Source organism: Oncorhynchus tshawytscha, linkage group LG22 (genome assembly GCF_018296145.1).
Source record: "Oncorhynchus tshawytscha isolate Ot180627B linkage group LG22, Otsh_v2.0, whole genome shotgun sequence".
NCBI lineage: Eukaryota > Metazoa > Chordata > Actinopteri > Salmoniformes > Salmonidae > Oncorhynchus > Oncorhynchus tshawytscha.
Window position 1 is genome coordinate 41,718,374 of NC_056450.1, and position 18,396 is coordinate 41,736,769.

General features: G+C 48.2%; 1 protein-coding gene across 1 annotated transcript in view; it reads right to left on the bottom strand.

Moving 5' to 3' along the window:
• The window catches only part of lama5 (laminin, alpha 5), a gene marked incomplete at its 5' end in the record, with an annotated part of 282,983 nt that overhangs the window by 778 nt on the left and 263,809 nt on the right, over positions 1-18,396 (bottom strand). Inside the window, 10 exons of the mRNA XM_042304281.1 lie at positions 2,571-2,690; positions 2,909-3,133; positions 3,461-3,620; positions 6,799-6,951; positions 7,216-7,420; positions 12,452-12,621; positions 16,071-16,200; positions 16,856-17,020; positions 17,376-17,506; positions 18,126-18,269. Of these exons, the coding sequence (XP_042160215.1) occupies positions 2,571-2,690; positions 2,909-3,133; positions 3,461-3,620; positions 6,799-6,951; positions 7,216-7,420; positions 12,452-12,621; positions 16,071-16,200; positions 16,856-17,020; positions 17,376-17,506; positions 18,126-18,269 (1,603 nt within the window). The remainder of the gene's footprint in view (positions 1-2,570; positions 2,691-2,908; positions 3,134-3,460; positions 3,621-6,798; positions 6,952-7,215; positions 7,421-12,451; positions 12,622-16,070; positions 16,201-16,855; positions 17,021-17,375; positions 17,507-18,125; positions 18,270-18,396) is intronic.

Here is an 18,396-nt window from a genome sequence, read left to right on the forward strand (position 1 = left end):
TCAGGGAGGTGACCATGACCCCAATGGTCACTCTGACAGAGCTCCAGAGTTTCTCTGTGGAGATGGGGAGAACCTTTCAGAAGGACAACCATCTCTGCAGCACTCCATCAATCAGGCCTATATGGTAGAGTGGCCAGTCGGAAGCCACCCCTCAGTAAAAGGCACATGACAGCCTGCTTAGAGTTAGCCAAAAGGCACCTAAAGACTCTCAGACCATGAGAAACAAGATTCTCTGGTCTGATGAAGCCAAGAGTCACGCCTGGAGGAAACCTGGCACTATCCCTATGCTGAAGCATGGTGGTGGAAGCATCATGCTGTGGGGATGATAATGCCCGGCCTCATGTCGCAAGGATCTGCACACAATTCCTGGAAGCTGAAAATGTCCCAGTGCTTCCATGGCCTGCATACTCACCAGACGTGTCACCCATTGAGCATGTTTGGGATGCTCTGTATCGACCTGTCAACCTTCCAGTTCCCGCCAATATCCAGCAACTTCACACAGCCATTGAAGAGGAGTGGGACAACATTCCACAGGCCACCAATCAATGACTGGGGGGATCCTAGATGTGTTTTGACTATGGTATTCCCTTACGACCAGGGGTGAATCTATTTATGAAAATGTAAGTTGATAGATTTCCCAAAGAAGCATCGCAGCGGGCTGTATTGCCTGCATGTATAGTAACGTTATCAGCCCCCACAACTCAAAACATCTTCCCGTGGCCAGCCCCCCCAACCCAAAACATCTTCCCGTGGCCAGCCCCCCCAACCCAAAACATCTTCCCGTGGCCAGCCCCCAACCCAAAACACAGCCCCCCTCAACCCAAAACATCTTGGCCATGCCCCCCAACCCAAACCATCTTCCCGCGGCCATGCCCCCCAACCCAAAACATCTTCCCGTGGCCAGCCCCCCCCCAACCCAAAACATCTTCCCCTGGCCATGCCCCCCCCAACCCAAGCCATGCCTCCTACAATTTAGTGCCGGTTTGCTTCGTTCTACTACACTGACTGTCCTCCTTCCCCAGTGGTTAGCATGCTATTTCAAGTGCCAGTCGATTAGGGTTTGCGGCCTGGCCCGGTCAGCCATACAGGAATGGAACTCATACATTACATGGCTACTTCACAGTCCCTTCACCGTGGTCAGTCTCCAGCGGATGTTTCTCTTTCCTCCACTATCCTTACATTGGATGTGAGATCATTTATGGCATGCATGCCCAATGTAGACATACAGTATCATGGGATTAGTATTGGCCTCGTGGGCGTGTCCAATGTAGACATACTGTATCATGGGATTAGTATTGGCCTCGTGGGCGTGTCCAATGTAGACATACAGTATCATGGGATTAGTATTGGCCTCGTGGGCGTGTCCAATGTAGACATACAGTATCATGGGATTAGTATTGGCCTCGTGGGCGTGTCCAATGTAGACATACAGTATCATGGGATTAGTATTGGCCTCGTGGGCGTGTCCAATGTAGACATACAGTATCATGGGATTAGTATTGGCCTCGTGGGCGTGTCCAATGTAGACATACAGTATCATGGGATTAGTATTGGCCTCGTGGGCGTGTCCAATGCATTTGACATACAGTATCACTGAAACAAGTTTAGCCTCCTGGGCGTTGTTTACTTTTGAATCGCATTTGTTAGAAAGAGGGGCAGTGTCATTTAAGATACTGAAACAAGTTTAGAAACAAAAATCCTCAGAGCAAAGTGGGTTTGTTTACTTTTGAATCGATACTGTTAGAAAGAGGAAAAGCAGTCACACATCTAAGAGGCTAACCATGTGGGAATCAATTGATAATAATTTAGGCTAACCATGTGGAAGGATGCCAGATTAGACTGAAGAGGCTAACCATGTGGAAGTTTGCCAGATTAGACTCATAATGAGGCTAACCATGTGGAAGGATGCCAGATTAGACTCATAATGAGGCTAACCATGTGGAAGGATGCCAGATTAGACTAACCATGTGGAAGGATCATGTAATGAGGCTAACCATGTGGAAGGATGCCAGATTAGACTCATAATGAGGCTAACCATGTGGAAGGATGCCAGATTAGACTCATAATGAGGCTAACCATGTGGAAGGATGCCAGATTAGACTCATAATGAGGCTAACCATGTGGAAGGATGCCAGATTAGACTCATAATGAGGCTAACCATGTGGAAGGATGCCAGATTAGACTCATAATGAGGCTAACCATGTGGAAGGATGCCAGATTAGACTACTACAGCTACTGTACATGCCGTCATGAAATGGATTAGTGCCCTAGCCTTGTAATGAAGATAGGCCTTAAGGATGACATGCTCAGGAGAGTGACATTATTAACAAATATCACCGTCACGAGGGTGTGCAGAAAATGAATATGTTAAGGTTAATTTAATTTAAATTTAAAATACATGTTGCTTGAAATTAAATTGTAATTTGTTTGCTTCATGTTGTGCATCATCCTGGTGTAATTATATGCAGTTTCAACATTATCACCACAAGGTGTCAGCGCTGGCATTTGTATTACTGTCTAGCTCTACTAGCTATGTGTAAACAAACAGCTAGCTGGGGGGGGTCCCTCACCTGGTGCTCCACCCAGGTACACAGCCTCCTTGGCCCCTGATGGTCGGCCTTGTTTGGGCCCCACACTGTGTTCGCTGGCTGCATCCACATGGAGTTGGAGCACGTTGCTCTTCTTCACAACTACAGGGAGAACAACCAGAACACAACATATCACTCGCACAGCCAATCAACCAATCAATTAACAAAAAAATACAATTATTAGAGAATTTTAAACATTAATATCATATTGTTGCAAATCTCGAATGACAGGACGTTACAATGCTAAAGAAGGTGAAACTATTAATTCCTTTAAACATCAATGTGTGTGTGTGTGTGTGTGTACACAATATAACACTCACTTTTGATACTGTGCCAGCGTCCGTCACACAAGGATTCCTCTGGTGTGAAGGAGGTATAGAACTCTCCGCTGCCACAGTTTACTGTGACAGTTACGGCTCCCTGATAGAGGTAGAGGCTGAGCTGTTGTCCAGCCCTGGAACCAGCATGCAGCAGGAGACCAGAGTCTGACACCGGCCTGACCTCCAGCTGGACCTCCAGGTCCCGGCCCAACATCAGGGACTCATCTAGACAGAGAGAGGTTATTCAGACTCAGACTTGACACGGTCATGTGTTTTTTTGTTGTTGTCTCAAAGTTCTGGATTTTTTTTCTTTTTTTTCCATCTGTTATTTTCTTGATGGGTTGCAAACCTCACCCCCCTTCCCCAAATCAACATCCCAAATTTTAAAGATCATTGTAAAAAAAAAAAATCCAATCCAACATTTTCAAGAGTAGCCAATTGAATCAAAATGGTTTCAGATAGGGTGTAACAGAGTTAGACAGCGAGAAGAGACGAGATCGTCTATACCTATAGCCATGAGTCCTCCCTGGGAGGAGATGAGGTATACTGTACCTATAGCCATGAGTCCTCCCTGGGAAGAGAAGTATGCCCCAGGCTGCAGAGCGGTCTGGAAGCAGGGTACAACCCCCAGGCTGGTGGAGGGACTGGCTGGGCTCTCCTCATTCAGCTCCAGGTCCCTCACACAGCCCACAAACCCTCCTGAACCTGGCATCTACATGAAGGGAAACACACCATTGTTAAGGAACTAAATACCAGAGTGTTATGTCTTTATTTATTCATTTATATTGTATGTTTTACTTAATTCCTCTTTCCTCTCTTTCCTCAAAACAGAATAGGAGAATAATTAGAGAGGGGAGGGAACTTGGACCTTCTCCGAGAAAGAGACAAGGAGATACAATGAAAAAGAAAGACAAATTTGGTATTGATATGTCTAATTCTAAATTATTCTGCTGTAGATGGGATCTGAGTAAAGGAGGGGAAAGGAGAGTAAAGGAGAGCAGAGGAAAGGCTGAATTACTGAGAGGAAAGGAGAGTGGAGCAGAGCAGAGGAAAGGCTGTATTACTGAGAGGAAAGGAGAGTGGAGCAGAGCAGAGGAAAGGCTGTATTACTGAGAGGAAAGGAGAGCGGAGGAAAGGCTGTATTACTGAGAGTAAAGGAGAGCGGGGGAAAGGCTGTATTACTGAGAGGAAAGAAGAGCGGAGGAAAGGCTGTATTACTGAGAGTAAAGGAGAGCGGAGGAAAGGCTGTATTACTGAGAGGAAAGGAGAGTGGAGCAGAGAGAGGAAAGGCTGTATTACAGAGAGGAAAGGAGAGTGGAGCAGAGCAGAGGAAAGGCTGTATTACTGAGAGTAAAGGAGAGCGGAGGAAAGGCTGTATTACTGAGAGGAAAGGAGAGTGGAGCAGAGCAGAGGAAAGGCTGTATTACTGAGAGGAAAGGAGAGTGGAGGAAAGGCTGAATTACTGAGAGGAAAGGAGAGTGGAGCAGAGCAGAGGAAAGGCTGTATTACTGAGAGGAAAGGAGAGTGGAGGAAAGGCTGAATTACTGAGAGAAAAGGAGAGTGGAGCAGAGCAGAGGAAAGGCTGTATTACTGAGAGGAAAGGAGAGTGGAGGAAAGGCTGTATTACTGAGAGTAAAGGAGAGTGGAGCAGAGCAGAGGAAAGGCTGTATTACTGAGAGGAAAGGAGAGTGGAGCAGAGCAGAGGAAAGGCTGTATTACTGAGAGTAAAGGAGAGCGGAGGAAAGGCTGTATTACTGAGAGGAAAGGAGAGTGGAGCAGAGCAGAGGAAAGGCTGTATTACTGAGAGTAAAGGAGAGTGGAGCAGAGCAGAGGAAAGGCTGAATTACTGAGAGGAAAGGAGAGTGGAGGAAAGGCTGAATTACTGAGAGTAAAGGAGAGCGGAGGAAAGGCTGAATTACTGAGAGGAAAGGAGAGTGGAGCAGAGCAGAGGAAAGGCTGTATTACTGAGAGGAAAGGAGAGTGGAGCAGAGCAGAGGAAAGGCTGTATTACTGAGAGGAAAGGAGAGTGGAGGAAAGGCTGAATTACTGAGAGGAAAGAAGAGCGGAGGAAAGGCTGTATTACTGAGAGTAAAGGAGAGCGGAGGAAAGGCTGTATTACTGAGAGTAAAGGAGAGCGGGGAAAGGCTGTATTACTGAGAGGAAAGAAGAGCGGAGGAAAGGCTGTATTACTGAGAGTAAAGGAGAGCGGAGGAAAGGCTGTATTACTGAGAGGAAAGGAGAGTGGAGCAGAGCAGAGGAAAGGCTGTATTACAGAGAGGAAAGGAGAAGCAGAGCAGAGGAAAGGCTGTATTACTGAGAGTAAAGGAGAGCGGAGGAAAGGCTGTATTACTGAGAGGAAAGGAGAGTGGAGCAGAGCAGAGGAAAGGCTGTATTACTGAGAGGAAAGGAGAGTGGAGGAAAGGCTGAATTACTGAGAGGAAAGGAGAGTGGAGCAGAGCAGAGGAAAGGCTGTATTACTGAGAGGAAAGGAGAGTGGAGGAAAGGCTGAATTACTGAGAGAAAAGGAGAGTGGAGCAGAGCAGAGGAAAGGCTGTATTACTGAGAGGAAAGGAGAGTGGAGGAAAGGCTGTATTACTGAGAGTAAAGGAGAGTGGAGCAGAGCAGAGGAAAGGCTGTATTACTGAGAGGAAAGGAGAGTGGAGCAGAGCAGAGGAAAGGCTGTATTACTGAGAGTAAAGGAGAGCGGAGGAAAGGCTGTATTACTGAGGAAAGGAGAGTGGAGCAGAGCAGAGGAAAGGCTGTATTACTGAGAGTAAAGGAGAGCGGAGGAAAGGCTGAATTACTGAGAGGAAAGGAGAGTGGAGCAGAGTAGAGGAAAGGCTGTATTACTGAGAGGAAAGGAGAGTGGAGGAAAGGCTGAATTACTGAGAGGAAAGGAGAGTGGAGGAAAGGCTGAATTACTGAGAGGAAAGGAGAGTGGAGGAAAGGCTGAATTACTGAGAGTAAAGGAGAGCGGAGGAAAGGCTGAATTACTGAGAGTAAAGGAGAGCGGAGGAAAGGCTGAATTACTGAGAGTAAAGGAGAGTGGAGCAGAGTAGAGGAAAGGCTGTATTACTGAGAGGAAAGGAGAGTGGAGGAAAGGCTGAATTACTGAGAGGAAAGGAGAGTGGAGGAAAGGCTGAATTACTGAGAGTAAAGGAGAGCGGAGGAAAGGCTGAATTACTGAGAGTAAAGGAGAGTGGAGGAAAGGCTGAATTGCTGAGAGTAAAGGAGAGCGGAGGAAAGGCTGAATTACTGAGAGGAAAGGAGAGTGGAGGAAAGGCTGAATTACTGAGAGGAAAGGAGAGTGGAGGAAAGGCTGAATTACTGAGAGTAAAGGAGAGCGGAGGAAAGGCTGTATTACTGAGAGTAAAGGAGAGCGGAGGAAAGGCTGTATTACTGAGAGTAAAGGAGAGCGGAGGAAAGGCTGAATTACTGAGAGTAAAGGAGAGCGGAGGAAAGGCTGAATTACTGAGAGTAAAGGAGAGCGGAGGAAAGGCTGTATTACTGAGAGTAAAGGAGAGCGGAGGAAAGGCTGTATTACTGAGAGTAAGGAGAGAGCGGAGGAAAGGCTGTATTACTGAGAGTAAAGGAGAGCGGAGGAAAGGCTGTATTACTGAGAGTAAAGGAGAGCGGAGGAAAGGCTGTATTACTGAGAGTAAAGGAGAGCGGAGGAAAGGCTGTATTACTGAGAGTAAAGGAGAGCGGAGGAAAGGCTGAATTACTGAGAGTAAAGGAGAGCGGAGGAAAGGCTGTATTACTGAGAGTAAAGGAGAGCGGAGGAAAGGCTGAATTACTGAGAGTAAAGGAGAGCGGAGGAAAGGCTGTATTACTGAGAGTAAAGGAGAGCGGAGGAAAGGTTGTATTACTGAGAGGAAAGGCTGAATTACCGAGAGATGTGAGCTGGTGAGTCCTGAGGGAACTCCTCCGATGTAGAGAGGGGGACTGAGCTGGTTCTTCTCCCCCCCTGAGACCCTCTTAGACTGGGCATCGATCCCATCAACAATCAAACCGACCTTCTCTCCCTCCCTCTTCACAAACACCTGAACAAACACACACATACACAAGTCAGATACACATAAACCTCAGTCTAAATCTTGATTTAGAAATCAGGAAAGAAGGGACAGAGCGACGATGAGACAGTCTGGCAACATAGGACAGATACTTCCGTACTGCAGAGCAGGGCTTGTAAGGGAGCATTTCACCTGTTGTATTCGGTGCATGTGATTTTTTATATTGAAATAAAGAATCTAAATACAAGGATCTGATCCACGTGACAATGATCATGTCTTTATTACATGACATACCGTGTGCCACTGTCCGTCGTTGCACTTCCTGTGGCTGCGGATGGTGGTCTTCCTCTTCCCTCCGTTGATGAGGAGGAGCAACAGGTGACCGTCTGAGACAGAGAGGGTCATCACAGAGCTGCTACTAGAACGTTCTGGTGATCCTGACACATAGAACACCAGGCCGTCTGACGAGTTCACACGCAGACCCATGGAGATGTGAGGCCTGGGGGGAGAGAAGGGGACAGGAGGGTTACAGGTGGTAGAGGCGGGACAGGTCAGTTACAGGTGGTAGAGATGGGACAGGTGAGTTACAGGTGGGAGAGACGGGACAGGTGAGTTACAGGTGGTAGAGACGGCACAGTGACAGGTGAGTTACAGGTGGTAGAGACGGGACAGTGACAGGTGAGTTACAGGTGGTAGAGACGGACAGTGACAGGTGAGTTACAGGTAGTAGAGAGACAGGGGACAGTGACAGGTGAGTTACAGGTGGAGAGAGAGAGAGACAGGGACAGTGACAGGTGAGTTACAGGTGGTAGAGACGGGACAGTGACAGGTGAGTTACAGGTGGTAGAGACGGACAGTGACAGGTGAGTTACAGAGAGGGACAGTGACAGGTGAGTTACAGGTGGTAGAGAGACGGACAGTGACAGGTGAGTTACAGGTGGTAGAAACGGGGGACAGTGACAGGTGAGTTACAGGTGGTAGAGACGGGACAGTGACAGGTGAGTTACAGGTGGTAGAGAGATGGGACAGTGACAGGTGAGTTACAGGTGGTAGAGACGGGACAGTGACAGGTGAGTTACAGGTGGTAGAGAGACGGGACAGTGACAGGTGAGTTACAGGTGGTAGAGAGACAGGACAGTGACAGGTGAGTTACAGGTGGTAGAGACGGGACAGTGACAGGTGAGTTACAGGTGGTAGAGATGGGACAGTGACAGGTGAGTTACAGGTGGTAGAGAGACGGGACAGTGACAGGTGAGTTACAGGTGGTAGAGACTGGGACAGTGACAGGTGAGTTACAGGTGGTAGAGACTGGGACAGTGACAGGTGAGTTACAGGTGGTAGAGACGGGACAGTGACAGGTGAGTTACAGGTGGTAGAGACGGGACAGTGACAGGTGAGTTACAGGTGGTAGAGACGGACAGTGACAGGTGAGTTACAGGTGGTAGAGACGGGACAGTGACAGGTGAGTTACAGGTGGTAGAGACGGGACAGTGACAGGTGAGTTACAGGTGGTAGAGACGGACAGTGACAGGTGAGTTACAGGTGGTAGAGACAGGGACAGTGACAGGTGAGTTACAGGTGGTAGAGACAGGTGGTAGAGGGACAGTGACAGGTGAGTTACAGGTGGTAGAGACGGGACAGTGACAGGTGAGTTACAGGTGGTAGAGAGACGGGACAGTGACAGGTGAGTTACAGGTGGAGAGGGACAGTGAGACAGGTGGTAGAGACGGACAGTGACAGGTGAGTAGAGAGGTAGAGACGGGACAGGACAGTGACAGGTGGTAGAGAGAGAGGACAGGTGAGTTACAGGTGGTAGAGACGGGACAGTGACAGGTGAGTTACAGGTGGTAGAGACGGGACAGTGACAGGTGAGTTACAGGTGGTAGAGACGGGACAGTGACAGGTGAGTTACAGGTGGTAGAGAGAGACAGGTGGACAGTGACAGGTGAGTTACAGGTGGTAGAGACGGACAGGACAGGTGAGTTACAGGTGGTAGAGACTGGGACAGTGACAGGTGAGTTACAGGTGGTAGAGACGGACAGTGACAGGTGAGTTACAGGTGGTAGAGACGGACAGTGACAGGTGAGTTACAGGTGGTAGAGACAGGGACAGTGACAGGTGAGTTACAGGTGAGTACAGGTGGAGAGACGGGACAGTGACAGGTGAGTTACAGGTGGTAGAGAGGGACAGTGACAGGTGAGTTACAGGTAGGTAGAGACAGGTGACAGGTGGTAGAGGACAGTGACAGGTGAGTTACAGGTAGAGAGAGACAGGACAGTGACAGGTGAGTTACAGGTGGTAGAGACGGGACAGGTGAGTTACAGTGACAGGTGAGTTACAGGTGTTACAGAGAGACGGGACAGTGACAGGTGAGTTACAGGTGGTAGAGACGGACAGTGACAGGTGAGTTACAGGGTAGAGAGACGGGACAGTGACAGGTGAGTTACAGGTGGAAGAGACGGGACAGTGACAGGTGAGTTACAGGTGGTAGAGACGGGACAGTGACAGGTGAGTTACAGGTGGTAGAGACGGACAGTGACAGGTGAGTTACAGGTGGTAGAGACGGACAGTGACAGGTGAGTTACAGGTGGTAGAGACGGACAGTGACAGGTGAGTTACAGGTGGTAGAGACGGACAGTGACAGGTGAGTTACAGGTGGTAGAGACGGGACAGTGACAGGTGAGTTACAGGTGGTAGAGACAGGTGGACAGGTGACAGGTGAGTTACAGGTGGTAGAGACGGGACAGTGACAGGTGAGTTACAGGTGGTAGAGACGGACAGTGACAGGTGGACAGTGACAGGTGAGTTACAGGTGGTAGAGACGGACAGTGACAGGTGAGTTACAGGTGGTAGAGAGATGGGACAGTGACAGGTGAGTTACAGGTGGTAGAGAGACAGGTGGACAGTGACAGGTGAGTTACAGGTGGTACAGGTGGAGAGACGGGACAGTGACAGGTGAGTTACAGTGAGTTACAGGTGGTAGAGACGGACAGTGACAGGTGAGTTACAGGTGGTAGAGACGGACAGTGACAGGTGAGTTACAGGTGGTAGAGACGGACAGTGACAGGTGAGTTACAGGTGGTAGAGAGACGGACAGTGACAGGTGAGTTACAGGTGGTAGAGAGACGGACAGACAGGTGAGTTACAGGTGGTAGAGAGACGGACAGTGACAGGTGAGTTACAGGTGGTAGAGACGGACAGTGACAGGTGAGTTACAGGTGGTAGAGACGGACAGTGACAGGTGAGTTACAGGTGGTAGAGACGGGACAGTGACAGGTGAGTTACAGGTGGTAGAGACGGGACAGTGACAGGTGAGTTACAGGTGGTAGAGACGGACAGTGACAGGTGACAGGTGGTAGAGACGGGACAGGTGAGTTACAGGTGGTAGAGACAGGTGGACAGTGACAGGTGAGTTACAGGTGGTAGAGACGGGACAGGTGAGTTACAGGTGGTAGAGAGAGACAGGTGGACAGTGACAGGTGAGTTACAGGTGGTAGAGACGGGACAGTGACAGGTGAGTTACAGGTGGTAGAGAGACGGACAGTGACAGGTGAGTTACAGGTGGTAGAGAGACAGGTGAGAAGGTGGTAGAGACGGATGACAGGTGGATTAGTGACAGGTGAGTTACAGGTGGTAGAGACGGACAGTGACAGGTGAGTTACAGGTGGTAGAGACGGACAGTGACAGGTGAGTTACAGGTGGTAGAGACGGACAGTGACAGGTGAGTTACAGGTGGTAGAGACGGGGGACAGTGACAGGTGAGTTGACAGGTACAGGTAGAGAGACGGACAGTGACAGGTGAGTTACAGGTGGTAGAGAGACGGGACAGTGACAGGTGAGTTACAGGTGGTAGAGAGACAGGACAGTGACAGGTGAGTTACAGGTGGTTACAGAGAGACGGACAGTGACAGGTGAGTTACAGGTGGTAGAGACGGGACAGTGACAGGTGAGTTACAGGTGGTAGAGACGGACAGTGACAGGTGAGTTACAGGTGGTAGAGACGGGACAGTGACAGGTGAGTTACAGGTGGTAGAGAGACGGGACAGTGACAGGTGAGTTACAGGTGGTAGAGACGGGACAGTGACAGGTGAGTTACAGGTGGTAGAGACGGACAGTGACAGGTGAGTTACAGGTGGTAGAGAGACGGACAGGTGACAGGTGGTAGAGACGGGACAGTGACAGGTGAGTTACAGGTGGTAGAGACGGACAGTGACAGGTGAGTTACAGGTGGTAGAGAGACGGACAGTGACAGGTGAGTTACAGGTGGTAGAGACGGGACAGTGACAGGTGAGTTACAGGTGGTAGAGACGGACAGTGACAGGTGAGTTACAGGTGGTAGAGACGGACAGTGACAGGTGAGTTACAGGTGGTACAGGAGACAGGAGACAGGTGGTAGAGGGACAGTGACAGGTGAGTTACAGGTGGTAGAGACGGACAGTGACAGGTGAGTTACAGGTGGTAGAGACGGGACAGTGACAGGTGAGTTACAGGTGGTAGAGACGGGACAGTGACAGGTGAGTTACAGGTGGTAGAGAGACGGACAGTGACAGGTGAGTTACAGGTGGTAGAGACGGACAGTGACAGGTGAGTTACAGGTGGTAGAGAGACAGGGGACAGTGACAGGTGAGTTACAGGTGGTAGAGACGGGACAGTGACAGGTGAGTTACAGGTGGTAGAGAGACGGACAGGACAGGTGAGTTACAGGTGGTAGAGACGGTGACAGGTGAGTTACAGTAGAGACGGGACAGGTGAGTTACAGGTGGTAGAGACGGACAGTGACAGGTGAGTTACAGGTGGTACAGAGTTACAGGTGGTAGAGACGGACAGTGACAGGTGAGTTACAGGTGGTAGAGACGGGACAGTGACAGGTGAGTTACAGGTGGTAGAGACGGGACAGGTGAGTTACAGGTGGTAGAGAGAGGGACAGGTGAGTTACACAGAGACGGACAGGACAGGTGAGTTACAGGTGGTAGAGACGGACAGTGACAGGTGAGTTACAGGTGGTAGAGACGGACAGTGACAGGTGAGTTACAGGTGGTAGAGACGGACAGTGACAGGTGAGTTACAGGTGGACGGACAGAGACAGGTGAGACAGTGACAGGTGAGTGACAGGTGAGTTACAGGTGGTAGAGACGGACAGTGACAGGTGAGTTACAGGTGGTAGAGACGGACAGTGACAGGTGAGTTACAGGTGGTAGAGACGGGACAGTGACAGGTGAGTTACAGGTGGTAGAGACGGGACAGTGACAGGTGAGTTACAGGTGGTAGAGACTGGGAAAGGGATTGGTTACTGGCCATGTGCGATAGCATCAATTTTGCTCCGTCACTGATCACAGATTGAGCAGCCTGTCTGATCTACAAATAATACTGAGCGGTTATTTAGGATGCAAGGTAATCTGCAGTCGCCGACTGCAATGTAGCCGATCTCAAACACCACTCTAGCTGAATTCCAAATAGACTCCTAGCCCTACACCCTAGATAGTCCTAGATCCCAGAGGACCAGATATGGGGTACTGGTACTAGTACTCACGTCCTGCTGAAGGCCTCGGGCAGCGTGTCGTAGCGCTGGTGGCTGTGGGAGGAGCCACTGAAATGCAGAGCTCCGACTTCCTGATTCGCCAGCTCCCCCTGGCAGGACTCCCTGGCACTGCGGCTCCGCCCCCCTGACCCACCACCACCCGCCGGCTTCCTGTGTTTACCCTGTAGAGGTAGGGAGGGGGGGAGGAAAGAGAGAATATCAGAGTGAGTTGTTGTAAAAGACCAGGTCAACAGGTAGATAGAGAGTTATTCATCCACTGATACACTACATGGTCTAAAGTATGTGGACAGCCCTTCAAATGAGTGGATTCAGGCTATTTCAGCCACACCAGTTGCTGACAGGTGTATAAAATCGAGCACACAGCCCTGGAACCTCCATAGACAAATATCGGCAGTAGAATGGCCCTTACTGAAGAGCTCAGTGACTTTCAACTTGGCACCGTCATAGGATGCCACTTTTCCAACAAGTCAGTTTGTCAAATTTCTGCCCTGCTATAGCTGCCCCGGTCAACTGTAAGTGCTGTTATTGTGAAGTGGAAGTGGCAACTGTAAAGTTTGGTGGAGGAGGAATAATGGTCTGGGGCTGTTTTTCATGATTCGGGCCCCTTAGTTCCAGGGAAGGGAAATCTTAATGCTGCAATGTTCCAACATCTAGTGGAAAGCCTTCCCAGAAGAGTGAAGGCTGTTATAGCAGCAATGTTCCAACATCTAGTGGAAAGCCTTCCCAGAAGAGTGGAGGCTGTTATAGCAGCAATGTTCCAACATCTAGTAGAAAGCCTTCCCAGAAGAGTGGAGGCTGTTATAGCAGCAATGTTCCAACATCTAGTAGAAAGCCTTCCCAGAAGAGTGGAGGCTGTTATAGCAGCAATGTTCCAACATCTAGTGGAAAGCCTTCCCAGAAGAGTGGAGGCTGTTATAGCAGCAATGTTCCAACATCTAGTGGAAAGCCTTCCCAGAAGAGTGGAGGCTGTTATAGCAGCAATGTTCCAACATCTAGTGGAAAGCCCTCCCAGAAGAGTGGAGGCTGTTATAGCAGCCATGTTCCAACATCTAGTGGAAAGCCTTCCCAGAAGAGTGGAGGCTGTTATAGCAGCCATGTTCCAACATCTAGTGGAAAGCCTTCCCAGAAGAGTGGAGGCTGTTATAGCAGCAATGTTCCTACATCTAGTGCAAAGCCTTCCCAGAAGAGTGGAGGCTGTTATAGCAGCAATGTTCCAACATCTAGTGCAAAGCCTTCCCAGAAGAGTGGAGGCTGTTATAGCAGCAATGTTCCAACATCTAGTGGAAAGCCTTCCCAGAAGAGTGGAGGCTGTTATAGCAGCAATGTTCCAACATCTAGTGGAAAGCCTTCCCAGAAGAGTGGAGGCTGTTATAGCAGCAATGTTCCATCATCTAGTGGAAAGCCTTCCCAGAAGAGTGGAGGCTGTTATAGCAGCAATGTTCCAACATCTAGTGGAAAGCCTTCCCAGAAGAGTGAAGGCTGTTATAGCAGCAATGTTCCAACCTCTAGTGGAAAGCCTTCCCAGAAGAGTGGAGGCTGTTATAGCAGCAATGTTCCAACATCTAGTGCAAAGCCTTCCCAGAAGAGTGGAGGCTGTTATAGCAGCAATGTTCCAACATCTAGTGCAAAGCCTTCCCAGAAGAGTGGAGGCTGTTATAGCAGCAATGTTCCAACATCTAGTGGAAAGCCTTCCCAGAAGAGTGGAGGCTGTTATAGCAGCAATGTTCCAACATCTAGTGCAAAGCCTTCCCAGAAGAGTGGAGGCTGTTATAGCAGCATGTTCCAACATCTAGTGGAAAGCCTTCCCAGAAGAGTGAAGGCTGTTATAGCAGCAATGTTCCCACATCTAGTAGAAAGCCTTCCCAGAAGAGTGGAGGCTGTTATAGCAGCAATGTTCCAACATCTAGTGGAAAGCCTTCCCAGAAGAGTGGAGGCTGTTATAGCAGCAATGTTCCAACATCTAGTGGAAAGCCTTCCCAGAAGAGTGGAGGCTGTTATAGCAGCAATGTTCCAACATCTAGTGGAAAGCCTTCCCAGAAGAGTGGAGGCTGTTATAGCAGCAATGTTCCAACATCTAGTGGAAAGCCTTCCCAGAAGAGTGGAGGCTGTTATAGCAGCAATGTTCCAACATCTAGTGGAAAGCCTTCCCAGAAGAGTGGAGGCTGTTATAGCAGCAATGTTCCAACATCTAGTGGAAAGCCTTCCCAGACGAGTGGAGGCTGTTATAGCAGCAATGTTCCAACATCTAGTGGAAAGCCTTCCCAGAAGAGAGGAGGCTGTTATAGCAGCAATGTTCCAACATCTAGTGCAAAGCCTTCCCAGACGAGTGGAGGCTGTTATTGCATGAAAGTTGCATGAAAGGGCGAGGGGACCAACTCCATATTAATTGCCATGATTTTGGAATGAGATGTTCAACGAGCAGGTGTATATGAAAGTTAGACGCTGAAAATGTGATGGAGACTAATTGTGAAGTGAACATCGGCATTGGAGACTGAGACACATGCGTACACACACACAGACAGCCATTCATACACAAACAGAGGCTAAATAATATACTGTATATCTCTATGATGGCAGGTCAACCCACTTGATACAGAGTGAATGCTATATATTACAGTAATATACTGTATATCTCTATGGTGGCAGGTCAACCCACAGAGTGAATGCTATATATTACAGTAATATACTGTATATCTCTATGATGGCAGGTCAACCCACAGAGTGAATGTGATATATTACAGTAATATACTGTATATCTCTATGGTGTCAGGTCAACCCACAGAGTGAATGTGATATATTACAGTAATATACTGTATATCTCTATGGTGTCAGGTCAACCCACAGAGTGAATGTGATATATTACAGTAATATACTGTATATCTCTATGGTGTCAGGTCAACCCACTTGATACAGAGTGAATGCTATATATTACAGTAATATACTGTATATCTCTATGGTGTCAGGTCAACCCACTTGATACAGAGTGGATGCTATATATTACAGTAATATACTGTATATCTCTATGATGGCAGGTCAACCCACTTGATACAGAGTGAATGCTATATATTACAGTAATATACTGTATATCTCTATGGTGGCAGGTCAACCCACAGAGTGAATGTGACATATTACAGTAATATACTGTATATCTCTATGGTGGCAGGTCAACCCACTCGATACAGAGTGAATGTGACATATTACAGTAATATACTGTATATCTCTATGGTGTCAGGTCAACCCACTCGATACAGAGTGAATGTGACATATTACAGTAATATACTGTATATCTCTATGGTGTCAGGTCAACCCACCGATACAGAGTGAATGTGACATATTACAGTAATATACTGTATATCTCTATGATGTCAGGTCAACCCACCCGATACAGAGTGAATGTGACATATTACAGTAATATACTGTATATCTCTATGATGGCAGGTCAACCCACTTGATACAGAGTGAATGCTATATATTACAGTAATATACTGTATATCTCTATGGTGGCAGGTCAACCCACAGAGTGAATGCTATATATTACAGTAATATACTGTATATCTCTATGATGGCAGGTCAACCCACAGAGTGAATGTGATATTGTCAGATCAGGTACCTTAGGCCTCTTCTGGCGTGGGAGTGTGGCCAGGATCTGCTGAGGTTTCTTGGCAGCAGGACAGTCTAGAGGAACGCCGATGTTCTCCTTAGCATTCATCAGGTTCATCACCATCTGAGAAGGCTTGTCTCTGTAGAGTACAGTCGTTATAGTGCTGTCAGCCCGTTGCCATGGGCTACAGTTACAGTCTTACACACAGTGGTATATATCACATCTAGTCTTCGAAAATTAGCTTCTGATCTAGTAGTATTAGCAACATATCCATCTCTAAATTTAAACTGCGAAACTCATGTAATCCTCCCTACTTTCTCTGCTCTGTCTACTCCTGTGCTCTTAACCCTATCTTTTGTTCATCTCTTGATTAACAGGTTGCGAAGACAGACGATAAGGTAAGTTAAGGTTACTATGGCAGCCAGTTAGGTTACTAACCTCTTGATGAAAAGGGTGCTAAGATAGCCGGTAAGGTTACTATGGCAGCCAGTAAGGTTACTATCCTTTTGATAAACAGGGTGCTAAGACAGACGATAAGGTAAGTTAAGGTTACTATGGCAGCCAGTTAGGTTACTAACCTCTTGATGAAAAGGGTGCTAAGACAGCCGGGAAGGTTGCTAAGACCGCCGGTAAGGTTACTATGGCAGCCAGTAAGGTTACTAACCTCTTGATGAACAGGTTGCTAAGACAGCCGGTAAGGTTACTACGGCAGCCAGTAAGGTTACTAACCTCTTGATGAACAGGTTGCTAAGACAGCCGGTAAGGTTACTATGGCAGCCAGTAAGGTTACTAACCTCTTGATGAACAGGTTGCTAAGACAGCCGGTAAGGTTGCTGAGGCTGTTGTCAGGTGTTCCTCCCAGGTAGACCCCTCCAGGTAGTAGTAGCGCCTTGCTGCTGGCCCCTCCACGACCAGTATCCCCAGCCTTCTCCAGGACGTCATCCACATAAAGACGTAACCTACAGCGACACAAACCACGATACAAGACATCAGCAACACGTCAGAGACACAAACCAACAACACAAGACATCAGCAACACGTCAGAGACACAAACCAACAACACAAGATATCAGCAACATGTTAGTGACACAAACCAACAACACAAGATATCAGCAACATGTCAGAGACACAAACCAACAACACAGGACATCAGCAACACGTCAGAGACACAACATGTCACATGGGCAGGGGTTTCATTGAGATCCTACAGCATCTAACTAAAATAGGAGTATAATGTATGTTGAATTAGCCTTAGTCAACTCAAGAGATCAGTGGTACATAACAATCATGTAGTTGACGGATGGAAAAGCCTACCCATTGTTGTTGCTGTACAGAGTTAAATAATGATCGTTGTCATCGTTGTAAGTCTGCTGAGTCTTCACCTCGCTGTCAGCCGCCCTCACTACCACATGACCCTTATCCAGGAACACCTGACACACACCGTCCTGACCAGACAAAACACACATTACATTACATTACACACCGTCCTGACCAGAGAGAACACATTACATCACACTCTGTCCTGATGAGAGAACACATTACATCACACTCTGTCCTGATGAGAGAACACATTACATCACACTCTGTCCTGATGAGAGAACACATTACATCACACTCTGTCCTGATGAGAGAACACATTACATCACACTCTGTCCTGATGAGAGAACACATTACATCACACTCTGTCCTGATGAGAGAACACATTACATCACACTCTGTCCTGATGAGAGAACACCAGATAGAGAGAGAGAGAGAGAGAGAGAGAGAGACAGAGAGAGAAGGGAGAGACAGAGAGAGGACGGAGAGATAGAGAAAGAACAGAGAGAGACAGAGAGATAGAGAGAGACAGAGAAAGAACAGAGAGAGACAGAGAGAGAGAACGGAGAGACAGAACAGAGAGGATGGAGAGATAGAGAGAGAACAGACAGACAGAGAGAGGGGACAGAGAGACAGAACAGAGAGCAAGAGAGAGACAGAGAGAGAACAGACAGAGACAGAGAGAGAGAACAGACAGAGAGAGGACGGAGAGACAGAGAGAAAACAGAGAGAGAATGCGAGCAGTACCTGAGCCTGGTGGTAGAACATGAGTCCGTTCTTCTGGTCTGTGCGGAAGCCGAACCCGGTGTAGAAGTTGTTCCTGAGACCAGGGATGTTGTCTGGAGACAGGTCCAGGTAACTCTGGCCTGAGAAGTGAGCCTCACGAGCCACCTGACACACAGAGAGAGCACAGAATTAGAATGGCCACTGGCATCTCATCAACGTGACTAAAAGGACAGCTAATCTTGGTCAGGGAATATTTCATTTAATCTATCCCTATGGCGGAGAGTTTCATTGT